The 24,807-nt window shown below is 43.6% G+C and overlaps 1 protein-coding gene across 1 annotated transcript in view; it reads left to right on the forward strand.

Moving 5' to 3' along the window:
- Window positions 1–24,807, forward strand: part of DOCK2 (dedicator of cytokinesis 2) — a 443,859-nt gene that overhangs the window by 344,853 nt on the left and 74,199 nt on the right. The window contains exons 29-32 of the mRNA XM_017849424.1: window positions 1,702–1,796; window positions 13,106–13,184; window positions 23,708–23,808; window positions 23,899–23,957. Of these exons, the coding sequence (XP_017704913.1) occupies window positions 1,702–1,796; window positions 13,106–13,184; window positions 23,708–23,808; window positions 23,899–23,957 (334 nt within the window). The remainder of the gene's footprint in view (window positions 1–1,701; window positions 1,797–13,105; window positions 13,185–23,707; window positions 23,809–23,898; window positions 23,958–24,807) is intronic.

Raw genomic sequence — 24,807 nt, forward strand, 5'->3', positions numbered from 1 at the left:
ATCTGCTTGCCCAAGGTCCCATAGCTAGTATGTGGTGGAGGTAAGGTCTGGACATTGACTGTAACCCTTATACCATGCTATCTCTTCTCATTAAGAAGCCATTATTCCCATCTATGAGCCAGGGGCCTTCTTCATTTCCATACGAAGGAGATGTGCCTGTGATGATAGCCACACTTCCCCAGGTGACATCAATTATGAATAATATAATAATACCATCATCATCATCACGTAATGAGAATTGTAAGAGACCAGGCTCTGTACTAAGCATCTGATTGGCAGTATGTACTTAATCCTCACAGTCACCCTTTGAAGTAGATACTATCCCCATTCTGCTGATGTAGAAACAAGGACTTAAAGTATTGAGGTAGTTTTCCCTAGCAACAAAGATTCCTGGAAAAGAATAAATGCCATTCCTCAGAATTTTGCAACTTAGCTTAAAGCAGTGATTTTCAAATTATGTTCCTCCTATCCTCACTATGCTTTACCATAAACGTGCACACATGCGTGCATGCACACAAACACACACGCGCGCGCACACACACACACACACACACACAATTCCACCAGAGCTGTTCTACCTTTATATATTTTATATATTGGGCTCCAGGTAAGACTTTCTTTGAACAAAGAATTCTGCTGTTAAAATAATTTGAAAACCACCAACTTAAGGAAACAACTCTGGACAAATTTCCTCTAGATTTTGAATTTTACCTAAAGCATACTGGTGGTATGACTTCACTACCTCCAGCTCAAAAGGGTCTCAGTGCCAGTGATTCTGGTCTTAGCTATCTGGATTTGTCTTTGTTTATTTTTTATTTTTGAGACACAGTCTCGCTCTGTCACCAGGCTGCAGTGCAGTGGTGCGATCTTGGCTCACTGCAACCTCTGCCCCCCAGGTTCAAGTGATTCTCCTGCCACAGCCTCCCGAGTAGCTGTGATTACAGTGTGCACCACCACGCCCAGCTAATTTTTGTGTTTTTAGTAGAGACAGGGTTTCACCATGTTGGCCAGGATGGTCTCAATCTCTTGACCTCAGGATCCACCCTTCTCGGCCTCCCAAAGTGCTGGGATTACAGGTGTGAGCCACCGTGCCCAGCCTTCGGATTTGTCTTTAATTTGTGTTCTCCAAAGATGGAGAAAAAGTTTGGCTCACTGCAAAGTCTAGGGAGGGTGCTGAAGTCCACTTTGAACCTCTTCAAAGGAGAGGAAGAGTTCCTGTCATTGTGTCTCATCCAATCTGCTCGTGTGTGTGTGTGTGTGTGTGAGAGAGAGAGAGAGAGACATATGAATTAGCTGTATTTACAGCACTGCTAATTAGATTCATTTTAATAAGAGTTTATTTGCTCAATGACCTGAGATGCTTTCATACAGTGAGATTATTTCCTTCTCAAATACATATTTGGGAAAATGATTATAAAATTACTACATCAATGGTACATTTACTTCTTTATTCCCAAAGATGAAATCAATAGTGCTTTATTTTGAGAGCATTTTCACATCCCATATTCATGTTCCACTGATATTTGGGAAAAGTCATTCCAGCATTCAATCTTTAAGCTTCCATTTAATTTAGTTAATGAAAGACTGTGTCCCTTCCCTTTTCCTCCCTCCAAAATATAATAAAGAAAAAATTTAAAGAGCCAGCAAGTTCTGAGTTCCTGTGAAACAGAATGACATGTGTGCTGTGCTTCATTGTTTCAGGACTTCTTGATGGAGACCTTCATCATGTTCAAGGACCTCATTGGAAAGAACGTGTACCCTGGAGACTGGATGGCCATGAGCATGGTTCAGAACAGGTGAGCTGCTACCTGCTTCTATAAAGCTACCTTACCCAGCCCTCACTTCAAAGATCACCTGTTTCGAGTTAAAGTAGGGACAATTTCTCCCTGCTGAAAAGAAATTAAAGTGTTAAGGCATCCTTTCTTTCTATCTTTAAACCCAGAGAAAGACTCCTCACCAATCTTGAAGCTACTCAAAAAGTCCTCCCCACCTTCTCCCTTCAAATCCCTGTAGATATCATACTTCATCTCTGAAGCCTTCCTAAAAACTCTTGCGGACAGGAATTTTTAAAAAAATAATAAAATATATTCTGTGGCATGGTAAAATAAGTTTAGGAAGCATTCATTAAACAGCTTTGAATAGATTTCCATGCTGCAGGACTTCTCCGAGCTTTTAATATGCTAATGTGATTTTTTTCTAAGAAGAGGATTTAGGATACAGCATTCCATGTGCCCATCCATTTGCACATAGGATGTGCATTTGGTGTGTCTATGCGTATATCTGTAATACCTGTTAACACTCCTAGACTATCAGTGTAACCCAAGTATAACTTAGATGTCCTATGGCGCATCAAGAGATAAAAGTAATTCTAAACAATTTCAGTCTTTGCTGCTAGATCTCTTATATCATTTCACCAAAGTAAAATCCAAATTATAACATTCATTAATATTTTCTAATATTCCCTTGGGCTTATTTCTAATATTCCTTGGATTTTCCCAAGCCTCTCTCAGAACCTGATTCCCAAATCCTGCCCGTCAATTCCTTTAAAACAGCATCTTCTTGGCTCTTCCCTTTTCTTTCTCCCTGCTTTCCTTTGGCTTCTTTTATTTGTTTTAGACTCTTTCATGGAAAGTCCTTCATATTATACTGGTGTCTAGTTTTATCTCCCTCTACCTATTGTCCTTGTTTTATATCAAAAAAACAAGCATTGGGCTGGCAAAGATAGAAATATCTCTAGAGGGCAGAATAAGGGGAGAAGTTAAAAAGACAAAATCAGAATTCTCTGAAGTGAAAGGGAAAGAGGAAAGACTAACTCAAATTTGTCCAAGCAAAAAGAGAATGTATTAGCACAGATAACTGAAAGAACCCTGAGGTGTGGCTTCAGGCATGGATGTATCTAGGTGCTCAAAGAGCAATGAAGAGAATCTGTGTGTGTGTGTCTGTCTCTGCTTTTTCTATTTACCTTATTCTCAGGCAGATGCTGTATTCATAGTGGGGGAAATGGACTCTAGAAGTTGCAGACATATTCCTTGTTGTATTTTCAATGATGATAGAATGAAAAGACTTCCTTTTCTGTAGGTACAGAAAAAATTCTGAGGCCGGTCTTTAAAAGTCTGGCCTGGGCTACACGCCCATCCATAGACCTCTGCGGCCAGCCGAATGAAATGTGCTGTTAAATCAGGCTTGGATTTCATGACCCGCCTTTGGAACTGGGGGTGGGTGGTGTGGTCAGTTCTACCAAAACCACAAAGTCAGGGGATAAGGAAAGGAGCAGGGAAAGTAGTTCTTCAAAGGAAAGTCTAAAAGTTGTTACCAGAAAGAGGACTAAATGATGGGCAGCTGAATGCACAGATATCCAGCCTTGATCCAGGGTCTTGGGACTAGAGCCCTGGCCAGGCAACTTCTCCTTCTGAGATATCTAATGGTCCTTCTGGAAGAAACATATGCTGGGCCCCGTGGGAGTGCTTTGAAGGAATATCTCCTCCTGAAATCCCAGCTTGATTCAAACTTTAGTCATTTTGGGACAGGCCCCAGAAATGATACAATAATCCTTGTTTCTTTATACCTAGAAAATTAGAATGTAGTCTCCTCAGGGACTTAATTGGAAATCTCTCCTAAATAGAAATAATAGATCTGTATCTCTTAAGGGTCAGCCAAGTACTTATTTTTTTTTTACATTAAAGAAAAAAGTTAGACTCCGGAACACAGCCTGGGCTTCAGACTCTTTAATTCTGCCATTTTCTCTTTCGTGAGAAGTCTTTTGACCTCTTGGAGTGTTAGTTTCCTGGTCTGTAAAATGGGGATAACGGTAGTTTCTATTTCATGAAAATTGCGTTATGTGTATGAGGATAGAATGAGTTACTCCTTACCACAGTGCCAGTATCAAGGAAAAACTCAATAATAATAGCATTGATATCACTAGGCGATGACAACAAACTTAGCCTTGGACTAAAGAAGCATGTGTTAATGTCAACCAGAAAAGATTACTTTATTCTCCTTGCAGGCACATAGCTTAGTTCGAAGATTTTCTTCATCTTCTAGCCAAAATGATCTCTTATATTTATAGAGCGCATGAAATGTTCTCACTATTTTTGCATTTTGTATGATATTATAATAGCTAACATTTATTAAGTACCTAGATCCATCACTGTTGCAAAGGCTTCACATGTATTAGTTCATTTAATCCTTTCAACAACTTTATAATATAGAACAACTGTAATTCACATATTATATAAGAGGAAGCTGAGGTGCAGAATAGATAAGTAACATACTTCCTGTTGCATTGCTGAAAAGAAACAGAAGCCATTTCGTTGAAGCCAATGCTCTTAATCTCTGTATTATTATTATTGTTTTATTTATTTATTTATTTTTGAGACAGAGTTTCGCTCCTGTTGCCCAGGCTGGAGTGCAATGGCGTGATCTCGGCTCACTGCAACCTCCACCTCCCAGGTTCAAGAGAGTCTTCTGCCTCAGCCTCCCGAGTAGCTGGGATTACAGGCATGCACCACCACACCTGGCTAATTTTGTATTTTTAGTAGAGAAGGGGTTTCTCTATGTTGGTCAGGCTGGTCTTGAACTCCAGAATTCAGGTGATCTGCCTGCCTCGGCCTCCCAAAGTAATCTCCATATTATTAAGGCATTTTGCCCAGAGAGGTGAAACAACTCTCCAAGGTCATGCCACTAGTAAACAATTTCAACCCAATTTAGATAAACAGAACATGTACTATGACTTATCCCGGACCAGTATTCCCCAGAATACCATTTTCTTTTCTCCAAAAAGATGCAACTTATTCATGTGGTCAGGGCCAACTTCACTTGTCAGTATGTCTGGACATTCCAACTAACTTTTCTTCCTTCCTTCCATGATCTGTATGTTATTATATTTGGCCTGTTTTTATAATTTTTCTATTATCACTTATGATTTCTGTATTATGTATGCATTAGTCATCTATTATTTACTTATCTGTTTGTTGGAAAAGGGAGTGGGGTTTTCTAGATTTTAATGTCTCCCCAGCTGTGTACTGTTTGTGTATGCAGACATAGTGACACATCTCCTGCAAGAAATACTTCCTGTTAGAGCGTTTTTCTTTTTGGTAAGCTGCAACACTGAGTAAGATCTGATTTACATGATGTCTTTAATTTTTAAATGATCAAGTTCTTTATAATGTTGTAAATGAACAAGATTATGCCTGGAAACCTCTTTTACCTCTCTTCCATCTGCACCTCACTCTAGAGATCCAACATTTTGAGGAGGCTTAGGATTTATACACATCCCTAAAGTTACCCTAAATGCAGTCAACCACCAAATATTTATTGAATTTCATGGGCATCCAGGGTTCTAGGCAATGGACAGGCCAATTTAAGCTATGGTCCCAGAAGGCAGAGGGCTTCCGGTCTAGCTGGGGAAACAGTAAATATTCCCATGGAAATGTAAGCTGCAGTTGCTGTCATGAATTCGGAGCCCAGAGAGAGACCAGAAGCAGAACAGGGCAGTTAGGACTTATGGTTGCCTGGGTTCAAATTCCATCTGAGCAAGTTCCTTCACCACTCTGGACTCCGTTTTCCTCACTGTAAAATGTGGCTAATAATGATACTTACCACAAAGGATATTTGTGGGAACTGAAATGAAACAATGTGTAGAAAGTAGTTAGAACAGTGTTTGACACAGAGCAAGTGCTTCATAAATGTTAGTTAATTTTACTTTCTATTTCTATTTCTATGGTCTGGATATATCCAAACTACTTCACTGAAGCAGCATATCTGGGCTGGGTCTTGTCTACCTTTTCATATGGTGGTTCCATTAGTGTGCTGTTGAATCACTGACACCCATTTTCCTTCATCCTACCTACCTTAATTTGTAGTGATTATTCATTTTTGGGGTCCCTACCTCCTCCAATCCATGTAATCAAGAAAGAATGAACCCTCTTAACGGTTTTTTTTTTTTTCTTTTCTTTCTTTCTTTTTTTTTTTCTTTGAGACAGAGTCTCACTCTGTCACCCAGGCTGGAGTGCAATGGCACAATCTCAGCTCACTGCAACCTCCTCCTCCTGGATTCCGGTGATTCTCCTGCTTCAGCCCCCTCAGTAGCTGGGATTACAGGTGTACGCCACCATGCCTGTCTAATTTTTATATTTTTGACAGAGACAGGGTTTTGCCACATTGGCCAGGCTAGTCTCGAACTGCTGACCTCAGGTGACTCACCCGCCTCAGCCTCCCAAAGTGCTGGGATTACAGACATGAGCCACTGTGCCCAGCTTACCTCCTCATGGTTTCATTAATCAGCAAAGAACACCTAATCCTGACATCCAGCTGGCTGCAGGATCCCGATCCCGGGAGCCTGCTGCATCCCTAACTGGAATCCCAAATTATGCAGAAAATGTTTGCGGCCACTTGGGGTGAACCGTGTCCTGTCACTGAGCTGGAATATGCCGATTCATTCTAACCTTTTGGTCCATGGAGCATTTTGTGTGTTGTAACAGAGGCACTTAAAGGCTCTGTGGGAGAATGGATTTCGCAGTGGCTCAAGAGGAGGGATGTTTATGTCTTCCAGTCAATGCTTTTATCTTTAGTTCTGACCAGTAGAATCAACCATATCCCATGAATGACAGGGGATTGGGATTTGGAGTGGCCCTTTCTCTCCCTTGGTGCATCTCAACAGATAGGGCATGTCCGCCTCTCTCCCCTCTTTTATTCACATGATACTGCCTGTGGGCATGGGCCCATGCTGTGTTGTCACATGGGAGTATCTTCAGCCTCGTATCCTCCTGCCCCAGAACTTCGAGGCAGTGGGCAGTTAAGGATAACCATAACAACAACAGCTGACATGTACTGAGGACATCTATGTGCAGGCACTGGGCCCCTGCTTCCTGTACTGCATCTCATTTAGTCTTCACACATGGCTCCTTTTACAGATGGGGCAGTTGAGATTCACAGAGGTCAACCACCCAGCCCACGGCCGCAGCTCAGAAGAGTGGCTGACTGGGAAGGTGACCCTGGCTGGCTTGCAGCACCTGTAGGACTCTGTGTGCACCTTCCACTCCTGGGCCCAGGCCAGGGAGTAGTACATGTAGTATGTATAGGCTTATTCTCGGCTGCCTTCTGACACCAGGATTTGTTCTGCCACATGAAGAGAAGTAGGAAGCTGGAGACTCGAGCCAGCAGGCTCTGTGAGGCCTCACATGGAACAGTTTTCAGGATAGCAAGCCTGGGTTTGGCTCCTCTTTCTGCCAGCTTCTTCCTACTCACAACAGCTGACTTATCTGTTCCCTGCTCTATTGCATATGGCTTCTGGTTCCTCATGGAATCATCTGCCCATGGCTTCTGCTCCAGGCTCAGATTGCATTCTCCCTCCTTGTGGGCTGTTTGAAAGGATGGATCTACTTCTGTCCAGGCTTGGGTGTCTCCATTGCACAGTACTATATCCATAAGACCACCCATGGGCTGCTGGCCAGCCCATGCACGACTGCTTTGAGTCACGTGTTGGCCCTGGACCCAGTCAGCTGTGGGCAGGCAGCAGAATGATATCGACGAAGTGCGAAGGGCTGCATGCATGGCTGGCATGAGTGGAAGCATGCCAGTGCCGGAAGTTCAAGGAGCCAGAGTGTCCTTCTGGTTCATTGGAAACACTTTAGAGAAAGACAAACCTGAGTTTAGGTCTAGACTCTTCTGCTTCTTTGCTGTTTGAATGTGGGGAAATTATTTGCTCTTTCTAAGGCTCCGTTTCCTCTTATGTTAAAAGGGTATAACAGTAGCTCCTACTTCACTTTATAGAATTAAATGAAATAACGTTTGTAGAGCTCTTAGCACAGGCCATATGAATTGTGGCAGTTGATACTTCCATCTTTGTTATTATTAATAAAGTGAGCTCACGGCTTGGGTTGAACAGAATTACAGAGATGTCCTTGTGGACAGAACTGCCCTGTGGTTAAATACCTAGATTCTGCAGACAGTGTAACTACATGTAAATCCTGATTTTACATGTACTGCCTGGGCTTTTGGGAAAGTTACCTAAACTCGCGTCTCTAAAGTGGAAACCATATCTCATTCAGAGATGGGTGAGCGTTAGAAAAACAAAAGCAACAGAGGAAAGAATCCATGCAAAGCCCCTAGTGTGGAGCCTGGCAGGCAGTTGAAAACCGTGGTTGGGATTGTTCTTCCTCCTATACAGCCACTAAGCAACACAGACGAGACACAGGAAGTGCTAGGTTGAGATTCGATAATGAACTTTGTTTTCAACAATTCAGGTTCATTGTTGACAGTAATAGAGTTGAGTGTGTTTTCATCCTAACCCACTTTACTATATGAGTTCTTAGGCTTTAAGTACAGTTATTGCTGTTGTTGTTGTTGTTGTTTTGAGACAGAGTCTCACTCTGTCGCCCAGGCTGGAGTGCAGTGGTGTGATCTCGGCTCACTGCAACCTCCAACTCCCTGGTTCTAGCAATTCTCCTGCCTCAGTCTCCCGAGTAGCTGAGATTACAGGCACATGCACCATGCCCAGCTAATTTTTGTATTTTTGTAGCAGGACGAGCCGCAGACAAAACTTCTCAGACACCGAGTTATAGAAGGAAGGGCTTTATTCAGCTGGGAGCATCGGCAAGCTACTGCCTTAAAATCCAAGTTCCCTGAGTGCACAATTTCTGTCCCTTTTAAGGGCTCACAACACTAAAGATTTCACATGAAAGGGTCATGATTGATTTGAGCAAGCAAGGGGTACGTGACAGGGGTTGCATGCACCGGTGGTCAGAGAGAAACAAAACAGGGCCATGAGTTTCACTATGTTCGTTTATACAATGCCTGGAATCTATTAGTTGATTTGTTTTTCTAAGACCAGCAGAGCAAGCACAAAAGAACCAGCGGGTAGGCAAGGGTAGGAGCAAAACGGCAAATTTATTTTTGGTCACCTAGCTTCATGGAAGTAGGTGGGTAGGGAGAGGTCTGTCGGCCTCCGGCAAAGGAGGCTGGCAGAGTCCCCCGGTGGGGCTCTCGGGCGGAGTTCCTGGCACAGTCCTGACATCCCGACAGGAGTGGGGCTGGGAAGTCCGCGCGTGGCGTCCGTCCGGAGCGGCTTTTCTAGGAGTGGGAGGGCAATAGGCGGGGCACGGGCGTGTCGGGGGGCATTCCGCAGGTGCGACCAGGTAAATCTTAGTCTCTTCGGATTGATGTCACCTGGCGCATGCCCGGTTGGNTGGCAGAGTCCCCGGTGGGGCTCTCGGGCGGAGTTCCTGGCACAGTCCTGACATCCCGACAGGAGTGGGGCTGGGAAGTCCGCGCGTGGCGTCCGTCCGGAGCGGCTTTTCTAGGAGTGGGAGGGCAATAGGCGGGGCACGGGCGTGTCGGGGGGCATTCCGCAGGTGCGACCAGGTAAATCTTAGTCTCTTCGGATTGATGTCACCTGGCGCATGCCCGGTTGGTCTGCACCTTCCCGGGCGCCCGCTGCATTTTCACGCGTGCGGGAAAAGTTGGTGATAAAGAACCCGGAAGTGCACCATCTTACCTCCATTCGTCCAAACATTAGTAATATCAGTTTCTAAGTTATGAGTTGATTTTTAACTACTGGGTTTAGGCCAGGCAGGCCCAGGCCTGGTTTTGGGCCTGGCACTGGGCTGCCTGTCTTTGGTTTTACTCCCTTGTTTTTTTCTTAAAATAGGTACTGAGTATAAAACAATATAAAACAATATGAGAGGGTCTCTCTCTCTCCTCATTTTTAGTAGAAACAAGGCTTCACCATGTTGGCCAGGCTGGTCTCGAACTCCTGACCTCATGATCCACCCATCTCAGCCTCCCAAAGTGCTGGGATTATAGACGTGAGCCACTGTGCCCGGCCTATTACTGTTTTAAAAAAATAAGAAAATGAGAAGAAAATGCCTCATTTTCCAAACCCAAGCATGGGCACCCAGAGTGAAGTGATATTGTGATTTCCAGTGTGTGATTATGAAAGGCTCTAGAGAAAGGGAGGAACTTTGATTTACCTGCTACTAATCTCTGTCATCAGCACAGGGGCAAATCGGTTCGTGGTCATTAGACTGGACTTTGAGGCTGGAGACAAGTTTAAGCTGACAACCAAAATAATGACTGTTCCTGGAATGACTGATAGCATTGTTGCTGCTGAGAATGTGTGAAAGCCCTCACTTTGGTATTGTATTCGAGGTTCTGAGATGTTTACATATAATGTGACAGCCACTCAATGCATTGCCATCTGGGGGATCAGATAACTAATCTTTAAGCAGAGAATACAAAATACGATGTTGTTTCAAAGACATATTGGTGAATAACAGACTAACAAAACTACAGAAATCTCCCTTTGTGACAGCCTGATGGGGTGGCAGATTTTGTGGGATTTTATTTCTGTTTTGTATGGTGCTGCCTGCCTCAAAACTGGCTGCTAACTGAGCCCTGTCCTCTGTCTGCCCTGTTGTCTGGCTCTTGCCTTTGGAAGAATAAAGCAGTCCAGAGGGGTCTGAAGCCACCTCAGCTAGTGACCCTGTGAAAAAGGTTACATTACTGCTATTTCACAAAGGAGGAGACTGAAACCTCAGGGGTTATATTAACATGCTCCAAATCCACACCACTGGAGAGTAACAAAGCTAGAAATCACACCCATTGTGTGTGTGTGTGTGTCCAAATCCTGTGATCCCAGTGTCAGGATGCACTGCCTTCTGTGTTCAACAGTCATGACAGTATTTTAGTGAACACCTGGCCCTACAGTGCCTGATGTAGCAAATGCTGCAGATTCTCCACCCACCATCTCTTGAACCACCCAAAATCAGCAGGCAGCTTCGGTGGACATTTCCCATGCACCCTGAGGCTTTCTTTCTTCTTTCTTTCCCTGGGCTTTGTCTGGCTACAGAGTGCTCAGCTTACCTGCAGGACAGGCCAGAAGTACCAGGGACTTCCCGCCCATTGGAGCAAGTTTCAACCAGTGAGTGGCTGCTGCTAAGGCATAAATAGCCCAGCCTTTTTGTTCCCTGGGAGGGGACACTTCTTATATGCATATGTGTTCTGTAAAGTCCAGGTGTAGGATATGAGAGAAAGACATAGTCAAGGATGTTACCAAAATTGTTTCCTTTTTCTCACCCCAATCTGAGCAATTGAAGAATAGAATTGTCCTTAACTTAGATGGGAAGACTACAGAAAGAAGTATTTCAGGGTGGGTGTGGGGAGGGCAAGTGGTCAGAGTTTAGTTTTTGACATGTAAGTTTGAGATGCCTATATGTTATTCAAGTATGGATATAGATCAGAGAGCTGGAGTGCAAGCTGGTGTGTAGGGGAGAGGCCAGGGATGGAGATAAAAATTTAGGAGTTAAAGTCATGTGGACTGGGGAGTATGTGAGAGCATGGAGGGAGCCTGTGATTCCCAGAAGAGTAGAATCTACTAAAGGAGAGAGATGTTACTGAGTCATACAAGTGAATCATCCTAGACCATGATGAACGTTGGGAACGGGAGTTGCAATGAGGATTCCTTCGGGTACACATGAGTGCAGCAGACCCTGCCCTGCAGAAGCTCATAGTCTGAAAGAAGAGATGTGGCTGCACACAGACAGCTGGAGGTAAAGTGTGCTCATAGGAGGGGTGCCAGAAATAACCTCAGAGAATGGGGGTGGTCTCAGTCACTTAAGGCTGGTGGGATGATGGAAAACTAAATGAAGAAGGCTCTTGATCTGCACCAGGAAGGATAATGACCATGAAGAATCCTGACTTTCAGAGATGAGAAGGCGAGGGACATTCTACACAAAGAAAGAATATAGATAGGGATTTGGGAAATACCAGAAACACAGGGTACTAGCAAGAAATAAGCCTAGAAAAGAAGGTTGGGGTCCCATCATGAGGGGAGGGACTGTCCAGAGAAAGAGCTTGGACTCACCCTGTAGGCAGTGGACAGACAGTGACGGAGCTGTCCTTTAGAGGAAGGAGCTTTCCAGGATGAAGAGACAGGAGGCTGCAAGACCAGTCGGAAGGGCTTCGCAAGGAGGAAGGAGAGAACAACATGGACAGGAAGACACTTAAGGGGAAATGCAAATTGACAACAAGTACCAAAGTGATAAACGTGCATGACATTTGACAAGTATTTTTTTTTTTTTTTTTTGAGACAGACTCTCACTATTGCCCAGGCTGGAGTGTAGTGTCATGATCTTAGATCACTCTGCAACCTCCACCTCCTGGGTTCAAGGGATCTTCATGCCTCAGCTTCCCAAGTAGCTGGGATTACCAGCGTGTACCACAATGCCCGGCTAATTTTTGTATTTTTAGTAGAGACAGGGTTTCACCACGATGGTCAGGCTGGTCTTGAACTCCAGACCTCAAGTGATCCACCCACCTTGGCCTCCCAAAGTGCTGAGATTACAGGTGTGAGCCACCACACCCAGCCCATTTGACCAGTATTATTACTTGGAGGAGAACAGTGGAGAAGGGGTATATATAGCAGGTATATGATATACACAGAAGAGTGATCATTAGAGCAATGTTTATTATAGAAAAAAACTGAGAAAAAAAACCAAAAAGATCCATCAATAAGAAATGGATTAAACAAACTGTGATACAGCCATACAGTGGAATGCTCTTCAGTGATTAAAAATGATGAGATATATCTACATTTATTGGCATGAAAGAAGCACACAATTTATTGTTGAGTAAAAAAGACAGACTGTGAAACAGCATTTGTTTTTAGCCCCATTTATCAAAATGATACCCTTAAAATATCATTTGTTTACATACATCTAGGGAGACCTTTGAAATTACGTTCATCAAAACGTGGATGACAGTTTTCGATAGGTGATAGGATGTGGTAGCATGTTGTTTATTTGTTTGGGGGTGGGGGGGTGATTTCTCTCTAGCATGAATTTTCTGCCATAAGCTTGTAATATCTTAAACATAAGACATTGCAAATTTTCAAAAAGAAGTCAAACAGTTATTGAGTTCTTGCAAGGCAAACAGCCCCAGGTCTAGAGTGTGAACAGTTGTTAATCTACATTAGCTGACCTCTCTAAATCGGTAATTTGGCCTTTGAGCCTCTCCCCAAAGAGGGTAAGGGTATTTCAGTCTGGCACAAGGACAAAGGAACCTAAGGCATCATGCTCAGATAGTCTGGTAATTTTCTGCCCTCTTCCAGGGTCTTCCTGAGAGCTATCAACAAGTTTGCAGAAACCATGAACCAGAAGTTCCTAGAACACACCAACTTTGAGTTCCAGGTGAGTATGAGGCACAGAGCTACCCTTGGAGCTGCCCAGGGCATCTCTGACATCTTGGGCTGATCGCTCCATCAGACATATCCCAAAGCCTACAGAAGCTGTCCCAGTCTTTCCGGGGATTTCCACGGAGGGTTGTGGCTGGGGAGAAAATTCTCAGGCTTTCAACCAGGTCCTTGATTAAATAGTCATCAACTTATCATCATATGCAAATGTGACTGTATAATGGTTCTTATGCTAACAAGGAGACTTGCATTCATTCATTGTCAGAGTTGGTACCACCTTTTAAAAATGTATCACTTTTTTTTTTTTTTGCTTTTCTATTGCCTGGAGCCAAAAGAGCAGCCAGTCATAGACAATGAAAAATGATTTACAATCAAGTTCTCCAGTACAACTTTGTGGCTTCCTGATTCCTTCCAAAGTCATTTTTAGTGCTCAGCCAAGACCTGGGATCTCTAAGAGATTCAGGGTCCTAAAAGTATGTGCCCGGGGCAAACAGAATGACACACCTGCCCAGGTCCAGGCCCAAGAAGAACAAACTCTGTGGGAAAGTCCAGATTGCTGCCTCTGCCTGGAGAGGTGAGAGGGAAGGCCCCCCACAAAAGGATCCCCTCCAGGGAAGCCTCTGATCCCTAGCATCTCTTGCAGTGGGGGCTTAGCATGTAGGAGACACTGAGCTCATGAACTGCAATGATGGTGTTTTTTCCTTGCTCATCTAAGTTGTTTAGTTCCTGTCTGGGCTTTCACCTCTCAGAAGCTGAGCAACTTCAGGCAAGGCCTGGACTGTATCCATGCCTCAAGTGAGTCATCTGTAAAATGCAGCAACTACCCTTTCTACTTCAAAGGGTTTTTCCAGAACTGGATGTGACGAGGGGCTTGTTGGGAGAACCCACTTGTAAGGTCCCATAAGTTTCTGTTCAAATATTTCCTCCTTAAAGAGGCCTCCCCTGCCTGACTCCTCTCTGAGGATCACCCCCACTGACCCCACGGTCATTATGCAAAACCACGCGGCTTCCTGGAGTCTCTTCATACCACTAAATGTGATTAGAAATCATCTTTCTTCTCTACGTGCGTATTTTCTCTCTTTCCTCCCATAGAACTTAAGCCTCATGAGTATAAAGACCTTGAACACACAACAACTCTATGCTCTGTGCCTGGCACATGGTAGGTCTTCTTGGGGAGGTGATGTCTGGGCTGAGGCCTGTGAGATTCACCCTGCTGAGAGCACCAGCCTATGAGTATTTGTTGAGAGGATGAACAGCATCTCTGAAGAAGATTCTCTTGAACTACCTTGCATTCAAATCAGGCAACTGAGCGACAATGGGAGTGATGATAAAATGAGTAGCTGCCGTTTTCTGACGATTAATACATGCCAGATCTCACGAGAAGCACTTTAAGGGCATTATCTTTCTCAGTCTTTACAGCCACCCTTCAGGTTAGCCACTATTACTAATATATTTTCTGCTCTAAGGAGGCAGGAAGTAAGACTCAGAGATAATAAGGAGATAGCCTGGTGTCACTGAGTACATCAATGCAAAGTTGGGACCAGAACTCAGTGGTGGCTGACACCAAGGCCCACACAGATGACTACAACCACGTGCCAGATATAGACTTTCCCCGCTGCAGGGGGTTGACTGCCCGACTGGGTCTGGGTGAGAGTTTCTCCTGGCATTATAAATCTACGACATGGGAACAAAGCATATCTCTTTAGCTGGTTTGAATCAGGAGAGATGTTTGATTTCCTTCCAAATGTGGCTGAGATGCCTGCAGGCTCTGGTCACGGGTATGTTCAGGGAAGTTTCTGCTTTTTGGGAGAGGCAACTTGGAACACCATACCTAGGGGCCAGAGGTGACAGGGTTTGGTCCATATAACTGTGAGCTAGTTTGTTCATCTCTTTCCGTGGGTGTCAGCAATTGCAGCCTCAGACTTGCTTTCCGACTTCACTCTTTTCTATGCTCTTAGATGGCTATTTTCCAAGAGAAGCTCAACTTCATTCCTTCAGGGCATTCCTTTAGGTTTATATCCTGTTTTCCTGAAAGAAAATCTGTATTTGAGAGATGCTCAGAGATTGAGCATTGCATACATGAGAAGTACGGGCTTGCAAGCTGAGTGACTTTAGACAAATTACTTATCTCTGTGTGCCTCAGTTTCCTCAACATTAAATCAGGATACTAATAGCAGCTATGTCATTGGATGGTTGTGAGGATTAAGTGAATTCACATAAAGTGTTTAGAACAGTGCTGGGAACATAGCAGCCATTTAATAAGTGTTAGCTCATTATAATAATAGTAATTTTATTATTTGGATAATGATTATGATGATCATGCCCCTAAATGTGTCAGGGCTGGGAATGCATGTCAGTCCTTGATAAAAAGGACAGGAGGCCTCTTTCTGGTCACCACAACATTGCCTGGGGCTGTCACACCCACAAGATTCTGTAAAACAGAAGAGTGGCCAACATTACACAATAAAGTAAGTCTCTTTTCTTAATGAGGCTTCCATAGCTATTTATTGAAAAGTACCCAAGAACAGGATCATTTTCCAACCTTATCTTTGTTCTACCTTTTCCTCCCTCTGTGTGAGAATGGATTTGTCCTCTGTACCCTGCCTGGAACACGCCTTGTCTCCTTCTTACGGTCTCATTAATTATGCATTTAATATCAGCAGGAATAGCATCCATCACTGACTGCTGCCTGTCTTGGCAGCCACTGACCAGAGGAGGGGCAGGTGCAATGAGATTATCCCTAATATCTTTCCCAGAACAGTGGTTTTGTGATTCAAAGGGCAGAAAGTAAGGAGCTTGGTGACTGCCACTCTGTAGGTGACAAGAACTGGGGATTATAAAAATGGTGTTTTCTGCTTGCGGCTGAGATCACTTGCATTCTAGGCCCTATTCAGGATGCTGGTCCTTGGTGTCTGCATCAGTTCACGTGGTCAGGGAAGACAAAGAGAGGATTTCAAATTCAAATCAGCAAGAAATTGTGTTTAAGAGCAATTCTTATGGGCCCAGACTATTGCAACACACTTCAAGGAGCTTAGAAGCAAAGATCACTGCCATACCCTCAAGGATCTTGGAATCTTGATAGAAGGCTATATAAATCCATCTTCTAGCATCCAGGCTTTTGAAGAGGGTGACTAACTTTATTGGGCATCTACTTAGAAAATTTTGATTCTCATCATAATCTTATTAGGTTGTGATATACCCATTTCACTGGTGAATAAACTGAGCTTCAGAAAATTGACTGTTCTGTTAAAGGTCATCTAACCAATAAATGGGGCTGCTGGGATTTAACCCCAGGCCTGTCTGCAAAGCACATCTTCTTTTCACTCTTCTGCTCTGTCTCTTAGGAACTGGGTGCCTTTGGATTCCAGGAGGCAGCTTTATTTAGATCCCGAAGCATTCTCTGCCATTTCTAGTTCTTACTGGCTCTGGGATAGAGAGCTCTGAGATGATTGGCTGGAAGATGAGACTCTCCATGTTGAAATCTCTGATTGTTCCTGGAATCAGAGATTATACTTGGACTCCAGAAAGACTCTGTCTTGGGCAGCGCTGTGTTTGGTAGTGAGATGATTCTCTCTCTTTGGGGATGCTCTAATTGGCTCTAGGTGGTGGCCATTTCTGCCTAGGCCTTGAGGCATTCGTGGATTACCAGCCTATCCTGGGAACCATTTTTGATATCCTGTGAAATGAAAAACTTCTAAATTATCTCTAGCCTTTAGTAGAGGCATGAGAACCACCTTGCTCTTTATAATGGGAAATGTAACTGGTGATGCCAAAAACAGGCGAAGGAGAGACACACACAGAGGGAGCAGTCATCAAAGCCTTGCCGCCTCCCATAGCGCCACCACAGGGGGACTCATGGTGGGATGGTTCCACCAGGCAGAACGGTGGGCACATGCTTGGGTGCAGTTTCCCCAGCCCTGCCTGCTTCAGCTTTTAGGCCCCAGACATCCTCTAGTCTGATGTTTCTCACCTGAGTCCACACCTGGGGCCTTCGACTCCCAGAATCAGAAGCATCCCCAGAATGGTCATGACAGCTGTGCCTCTGCCCCAAAGAGGAGGGCAGGCTGACTGCATTTCAGCACCACTGCATGCTGGTTTCTTTTTTTAACTGAAATTTGAGATAAATAATGATTCCAGGTCACTGAGAAAGAATCCTGATTCTGATTTAAAAAATCCTTGATCTCTCTGCTATAAAGACTGTCGTCTTTATAAACATCAGATGGACCAGTGAAAACCGTAACCATCAACAAAGCGGAAAGGACACTGAGAAGGGAGAAGGGTGATTTCAGCAGAAGAGCAGGGTGGTGAAGAATGCAAGACCTGGAGTCAGATAAACTGGATTCAGATGCCACCTTCAGCATTTTGTAGCTCTGTGATGTCAGGCAAGATATTGAACCTCTCTGGGCCTCAGTTTCCTGATCTCTAAAATGGGGAGAATAATTATACAAATCTCATAGTTTTTTTAGGGGGTTTTAACCAGAATGCATGCAGTGTGCTTGGTTCATTAATGAACTCATTCAAAAAATAATTTCCCAAGCACATGCTGGCTCAGACATAATGTACGATACCATATAAACAAGAGTAAATTTAAAAAGAAGGTTCTTGCTTTCTTGATGCTGACAACCAGTAGAGGAGACAGAAAATAAATTAATTTTGTTGAAAATATGACATAGATGTTGTGAACAGGGTATAATATGGGTGAATAATGGGTGAATCCACTTTGCTTGGATGAGTGGAGAAGGCTGTTTTGCAAGACTAAGAGTTTACTAGGCAGTGATTCTCTCATCTAGTCCTTACAACCGCACCCTTTAGATACTATTGTCTTCCTTTTCTAGGTGACGTTACTGCGACTCAGAAAGGTAGGGTACCTTGTCCATGATAATGGAACTGGTAATTGAATTGAAACCCTGGAAGGCAACCTGACAGTGTCTATAAAAACAAAGACAAAAAACAACTAAACATGCACAGACCCTATGTCTTAGAAATTCCAGTTCTAGGAATGTATACTACAAATGTAGCTTCCCATGCATAAAGATGTTTAAATAAGGGTGTTGATTACAGCATTGTTGCTAGCGGGAAAAAAAAATTTTGGAATCAAGCTAAATGTCTATAAATAGGGAATTTGGTTAAAATTAAAGTACATCCTCATAGAATACAATGTAGCAATAAAAGAGAATGAAGCAGATCTGTATATGCTAATATAGAAACATTTGCAAGATATATTGGTAAGAGAAAAAAGCTAAGTGCAGCAGACTTTTAAAAAAGATGTCTATACATACATTTGTTTATGCATAAAAAAATTCTGAAAGGCTATCCCAAGGAATTGTTAACATTTTCTTCTGGGGAATTAGACTTGGATCCAAGGTAGGATGGAAAATAAGTTTCTCCCATTTAATATTTTCTATCATTTTTTAAAACTATGTGTGTATATTACTTTTATAATTTCTTGAGAGTTAATTAAAAGTAACTAAATTCTCATTATACCCACTAGCAGTATGACTTTGGGTGGTCTTTTACTTTATTTAGACTTTACTGTTTACCTCTGTGCAATATGGTAGTCAGAACAGATGACACTTAAATTTATTCCAGTTCTAACCCTCTATTGTCCCATCATTTCAAAATATTAAATTCCCAATCAGAAATCACCTCATCCCTTCCCCCAGGGCAAAGAGACCTGTGCATTTTGCTAAAGAGACACTGTAGCTTCCCCTAGTCAGCTGAGGTAGACATTTAGTAGAAATATCACCAGGCAGTTTGTAGCAGGGCAGAAAGAAAAATCTGGGACCCTTTGAAGAATTTCTCTGACAATACAGCAATTGATAAATAAATATTTTCTAGAGCCCAGCTGTATTCAAGTCCTTGTGCTGAGCATGGCATTAGAGATACAAATAAATGGAAGACAAAATCTTGGTACTTGTGGAGGTTACAATTGGAGAAGACAGGGCATACAAATACTCCACAACCAATGTTATCATCAACACCACCATTCCATACACTGAGTGCTTAGTGTCAAGCCTGTAGTGGATGCCTCATTCTCATATTATTGATCCAGTAATTACAACAGTCCTTTATGGTAGGTGCCATTATTTTGGGTATTTTACATAAAGGAAAATGAGGCTCAGAAAGGTCAAGTAACTAGCAAAAGGCAACCCAGCTAATAAGCAATAGAAATGGTTTTCACACCCTGGTCTGCAACACACTGACACATGTCCTCTTGACCATCAGACAGTGCTGTCATGAGAAATGAATGGAGCACAAGGCCAGGTGCAGAACAGTGGACTAACATCCACGATAGCACACAATAAGTGCTCCTCAAATCAGGAAGTGATCAGGCAGACCAACGTGCCCTGCAGTCTAGGAAGGCTTCATGAAGGAAGCGGGTCTTGAACCCAGCTTGGATGTAAGAATAGGACACAGTCACTGCGGGTATGAGAACCACTGTGAGTGAAGCTAAGGAGACCAAAATGCTCCTGTGATCTCTGTGGAGTCTGAGCAGACCAGCCCACCTCGGTGGGCAGTTGTCGAAGGAGACAGCACTGGGGACCATGGAAATTGTAAAAGAATTTAAGAGCCAGGTGAATGCATTTGGATCTGATTCTTTGGGAACAAGAGTGAAGAAAGGCTTGGGGCAGAGGCCTTATAAGTATTCAGCAATATCTAGTTGTGACCACGGCTCACCTCTAAGAGCACTGCACAGAGCCACATACTGTGACAACCTCCTCTGAGTTCCGGAAGTCATTCCCACAGAGCCCCATGGCCAGAACTGGGCAGGGGCTGTGGGTGAGGTACTTGGATGTGCCATTTCTGATCCGCTAAGAAGATGAGGCACAGCTATGGCCTCATGGTTCATAAAGGTCTTCCAGAATGGAAGCCAAAACCAAAACAAAACCAGGTCCACTCCCACGACAACTGAAACATGTCCACCCAGAGATTTGTACAAAAATGTTCATAGCAGCATAGCGTCAATGCCGTGATTCATAATAGTCAAAGACTGGAAACAACCCAAATGACCATCAGTGGATGAATACATAATCAAAATGTGTATATCCATATGATAGAATATTATTCAACAATAAAAAATGAAGTACTGATCCATACTACAACATGGATGAACCTTGAAAGCATTACACTAAGTATAAGAAAACATACATGAAAGGTCACATATTTTATGACGTCACTTATATGAACTGTCAGAACAGGCAAATCCACAGAGACAGACAGTACATTAGTATTAACAGTTTCCAGGCAGTTTGTAGCAGGGTAGACAGAAAAATCTGGGACCTTTTGAAGAATTTCTATGACAATATAGCAATTGATAAATAAATATTTTCTGGAGCCCAGCTGTATTCAAGTCATTGTGCTGAGCATGGCATTAGGGATACAAATAAATGGAAGACAGGATTTGGGTACTTGTGGAGCTCACAGCTGGAGAAGACAGGGCATACAAATACTGTGCACCCCGTGCTACCATCAACACCACCATTGCATTTACTGAGTGCTTGGTGTGTGCCAAGCCTGTGGTGGATGCCTCGTGTTTGTATATGTTCCAGGGACAGGGTAGGGGAAGATGTTGGTGGGGAGAAGAGGGACTGACTCTTATGGGCAGAGGGTTTCTTTTGGTGTGATGAAAATGTTCCAAAATTAGACAGTGGTAATGGTTGAACCACCCTGTGAATATACTAAAAACTAAATCATACACTTAAAAAAGTGAATTTTATGGTATATAAATTATATCTCAGATAAAAAGAAAGAAAATCAGGAATGGGATGACAGAGAAAATGCTTTTTTGATGGATTCATTCAGGGTAGAATAGAGAATGGCAAGAGGCTCAACCATATTTGACATGTGTTACATGTTAGGTGGCATTTCTGAAATTATTCTTACAAGTAATTATAGATTGACTTGCTTTGTTGGATACTTATTTCCTATGTACCTTGATTACTCTTTTGCTGTCCACTAAAATCAGAGATTTCTCACTTTCATGGAAACACTCATTCCCATGTCTTGGGGCCACGGTTTTCTCTTGCCCCGGCTTGTTGTTTCAAATTCTCATCTTCAATGTGAGAAGGTGTAAGCTCCAGACACAAGCAGACCAGAGCTGCACATTTTCAAAGCAAAGCCCTGGAGAAGCTGCTAAGTCATGGGGGTGCCGGGAGGAAAGGCAGTCTGAAGGGGTGTGGACAGGAGACCCAACCTGCCACATGTGTTTACATAAGCAAGGTTGCTACGGAAACAAGGAGATTTGATTCCAAATGATACAAGAAACTTTGGAGGACTTTGAGGAAGGGAGTGGCATGATCTGATTTGTTTTTGTTTTGAGATGGAGTCTCATTCTGTCTCACACTGCACTGAGTGCAGTGGCGCGATCTCAGCTCACTGCAACCTCCACCTCCTAGGTTCAAGGGATTCTCCTGCCTCAGTCACCTGAGTAGCTGGGATTATAGGCATGTGCCACCACGCCCGGCTAATTTTTGTATTTTTAGTAGAGATGGGGTTTTAACATGTTGGTCAGGCTGGTCTCGAATGATCTGATGCGTTTTAAAAAGTTCTTTTGGTCTCTGCATGGAGAGCTGACTTTAAGGGGGCCATGAGCCAAGAGGCCACTTCACTGCATTCCAAGAGCAGTTTGGTTTTTGGGGCCCTGGGTGATAAAGGTCCAAGTAAAGAAAAAAGCATTCACTCAACAAAATGTAAACTGCATGAGGCCAGGGATCACTGTCTGTGTAACCGCTGCTCTGTCACCACACTGTGGCAAGGCCTGGGCACTTAGCAGATGTTCCAGAAATATTTGTTAAATGCATCCCCAGCTGAAGACTGACCGTGGTGTGTTAAAAGAACCCCGGATGTCAATTGGAAGGTCTGGGTGCAGATCTTAGCTCTGCTGTGTGTATAACAAGATGAGAGACTTAGGCGAAATACTTAACCTCTACAAGCTTCAGTCTCCTCATCTGAAGGAAGCTTGAGATGAGGAATAAGAGCTGTCAAGTGTTGAGCGATGAAAGGAAGATGTATGGGAAAGTTCCTGGCCCATAGTAAAATTAAACTGCTTGTCTTGCTTCTTCCAAAGACTGGAACCGCAAACCCATTTGAAAGTCATACTCTGGGCAGCAATGATGATGTTATGTTATCAGTGGAAGAGTTGCCACTTTTATAGTCTTGGCCATCTGCAAACACGAATGAACATCTTTGAGTTAAGGATGAAGGTCTCAATGGCAGGATGATTTCTCTGGCTAATGTTACCTATCCTGTTGCTACAAACACTGTTGAGAGGGGCCAAAAGTGGGTGGGCTTTGTTCAGCAAAGCTGTCTCCCACCTGCTTCTTGCAGGACCTTGGCATCTTGCAACAATTGCCCTTGAGCACCAAAACCCTAGGCGGTACCACTGGCTTTGGTACCAAAGGAACCACTGGAATAAAGAAAAGCGCAACAGCAATGAGGCTAGCAAGGATTTTTGAGCTCTTACTGTGATTCATGTCTTTAAACACCTCATTTTGTTTCATCTTTATCACAGCTTTCTGCAGTGGGTACCAGAGTCACCTCAGTTTTGCAGACAGGTTCACCGAGGCTCTGTGATGAATCTATGGATTGTAGATCCATGGTTTGGATCTATAATATCTCTGGTTCTGTAGCCTGTATCAATATTGCCATCAGTGTGGCCAGTCTTTTGAACAGTCACCATGTGCTGACTCCTTTACCTGCTCTATTTCACTGCAAGCTGGTGGAGTGGGTTCTAGTATCAGTGCCTCACATTTAGCACTAACAGATCAGATATATGCAAAAATCCTTACAAGCCTGCATCTCAGCTGGGCCAGCAGGGGCTGTAACTGAACCGTGCATCAGAATCACCTGAGTGCTTATTAACCTGCAGATTTCTAGGTCCCACCCCCAGAGGTTCTGATTCAGTAAGTCTGGGCAGGGGCCAGAGAATTTGTATCTCTAACAAGTTCCCAGGCGCTGCTGCTGCTGCTGATCTGGCAACCACACTGTGAAACCATCGAACTAAAGGGAAAGAAAAGGCAAAATATTTTAAGACAGAATGGATTGCAGGTTGGTCCTCCAAGCTGTCAGGTGAATTAGGGAGGACTTCCAGAGAGGCTGTGAATCCCTGAACTGTCTTACCCTTCATCACCCTCTAATTCCAGGGCAAGAAACAGCTCTCCATGGCACTCAGCTGGGACAAGTTGTCTTTCAAAAAACAAAACAAAGCACAAGGACAAAAAAAAAAAAAAACAAAACAGCAACAACAACAACAACAACAAAAAACCTAAAATTCTCCTCTTCTCCCAAATCCTGTTGTCTGAGAGTGGACGTGGTAGCGCCTAGAGAAATCCATCCATTGTCCTCACTTTGGCCAGGATGTTAATTTCAGAGTCAGTGCCAGTTAGAAAATTGCAGTGGGCGCAATTAAACTGGTTCTGCCTCTATCTTCTGCCATCTTCATAAATTATTCACACTACCCAGCGCTTATGCCTTCCCACTTCAGACCCTCTCCATAACTGTTCTCTGCTCTTTCATTTACAGCTGTGGAACAACTATTTTCATCTGGCAGTGGCTTTTATCACCCAGGATTCTCTGCAGCTGGAGCAGTTCTCACACGCCAAGTACAACAAAATCCTGAATAAGTAGGTTGCATTTTTGGATTTCCTGAAGAGGGGGAGGTCCATGAGATCCTCTGAGTTGGTGCCTGAAGCAGAGGTTTTTGTTCCTCCTAGGTACGGGGACATGCGACGGCTAATTGGCTTCTCCATCCGTGATATGTGGTACAAGCTTGGTAAGTAGGCACACACATCCAGATACTCACATCGGCGTGCACCAAACTCCTTCTTGAAGACCATCTATTGGAGGGCCACAGGGGTTTTAGCAGTGGGAGCATGAAATAACAGTTCATTACTGTGTGTACCCTGGTTCTTAGTAAGTGCCTGATTATACTCTGAATGAGAGGGGGTCCCCACACGCACACCTACCCCCAACCCTGCAAGCAGCTGTGAATATGCTTCTGCTTGATGCCCCCAGTGGGTTACAGATCCAAATGGAAATTTGTAAGATGGACCAGGACTATCATGGGAACTCATGTGCTCACACATCACACGAATGCTTGCTGCTGATTGGAGGGTCATTCTGCATCCTGTATAGCATGGTCCACAAAACATACTCCGACGTCATGGGGAGAATTGGTTCTCTGAAATATGAGAGGGTCTTTTTAGCTGAAAAGTAACCCCATAAGCTGTCTCTGCCTCAGGGAGCTGCAGGAATCCTGTGTGGTTACCTGAATGATACCTGTGGAGGGAGGGATGGAACCAAGGAGACATTTACTGAGACTCTGAGTCAGTCCCATGCTAAGAAGATTGTATTTAATCTTCACATCACTTCCTGTAAGATGGAACTGTTCCCCCATCCTTTTATTGATCAGGAAACTCAGAAAAGGAAGTAACTTGCTTGAAATCAAACAGCTGGAAGCCTCTGAGTATGGTTTTGATTCCACAAGGGCAGGGGCCATAAACCTTGCTCATGGCCTGCATCCTCCTCTATAAATATGTGCTGAAAGGGTAGATGATGGATGGATGGATGGGTGGATGGATGGATGGATGGATGGATGGATGAACAGTAATGAATTTTTTTAT

The sequence above is a fragment of the Rhinopithecus bieti genome, unplaced genomic scaffold (assembly GCF_001698545.2).
Source record: "Rhinopithecus bieti isolate Rb0 unplaced genomic scaffold, ASM169854v2 scaffold_30732, whole genome shotgun sequence".
In the NCBI taxonomy this organism is placed as follows: Eukaryota; Metazoa; Chordata; class Mammalia; order Primates; family Cercopithecidae; genus Rhinopithecus; species Rhinopithecus bieti.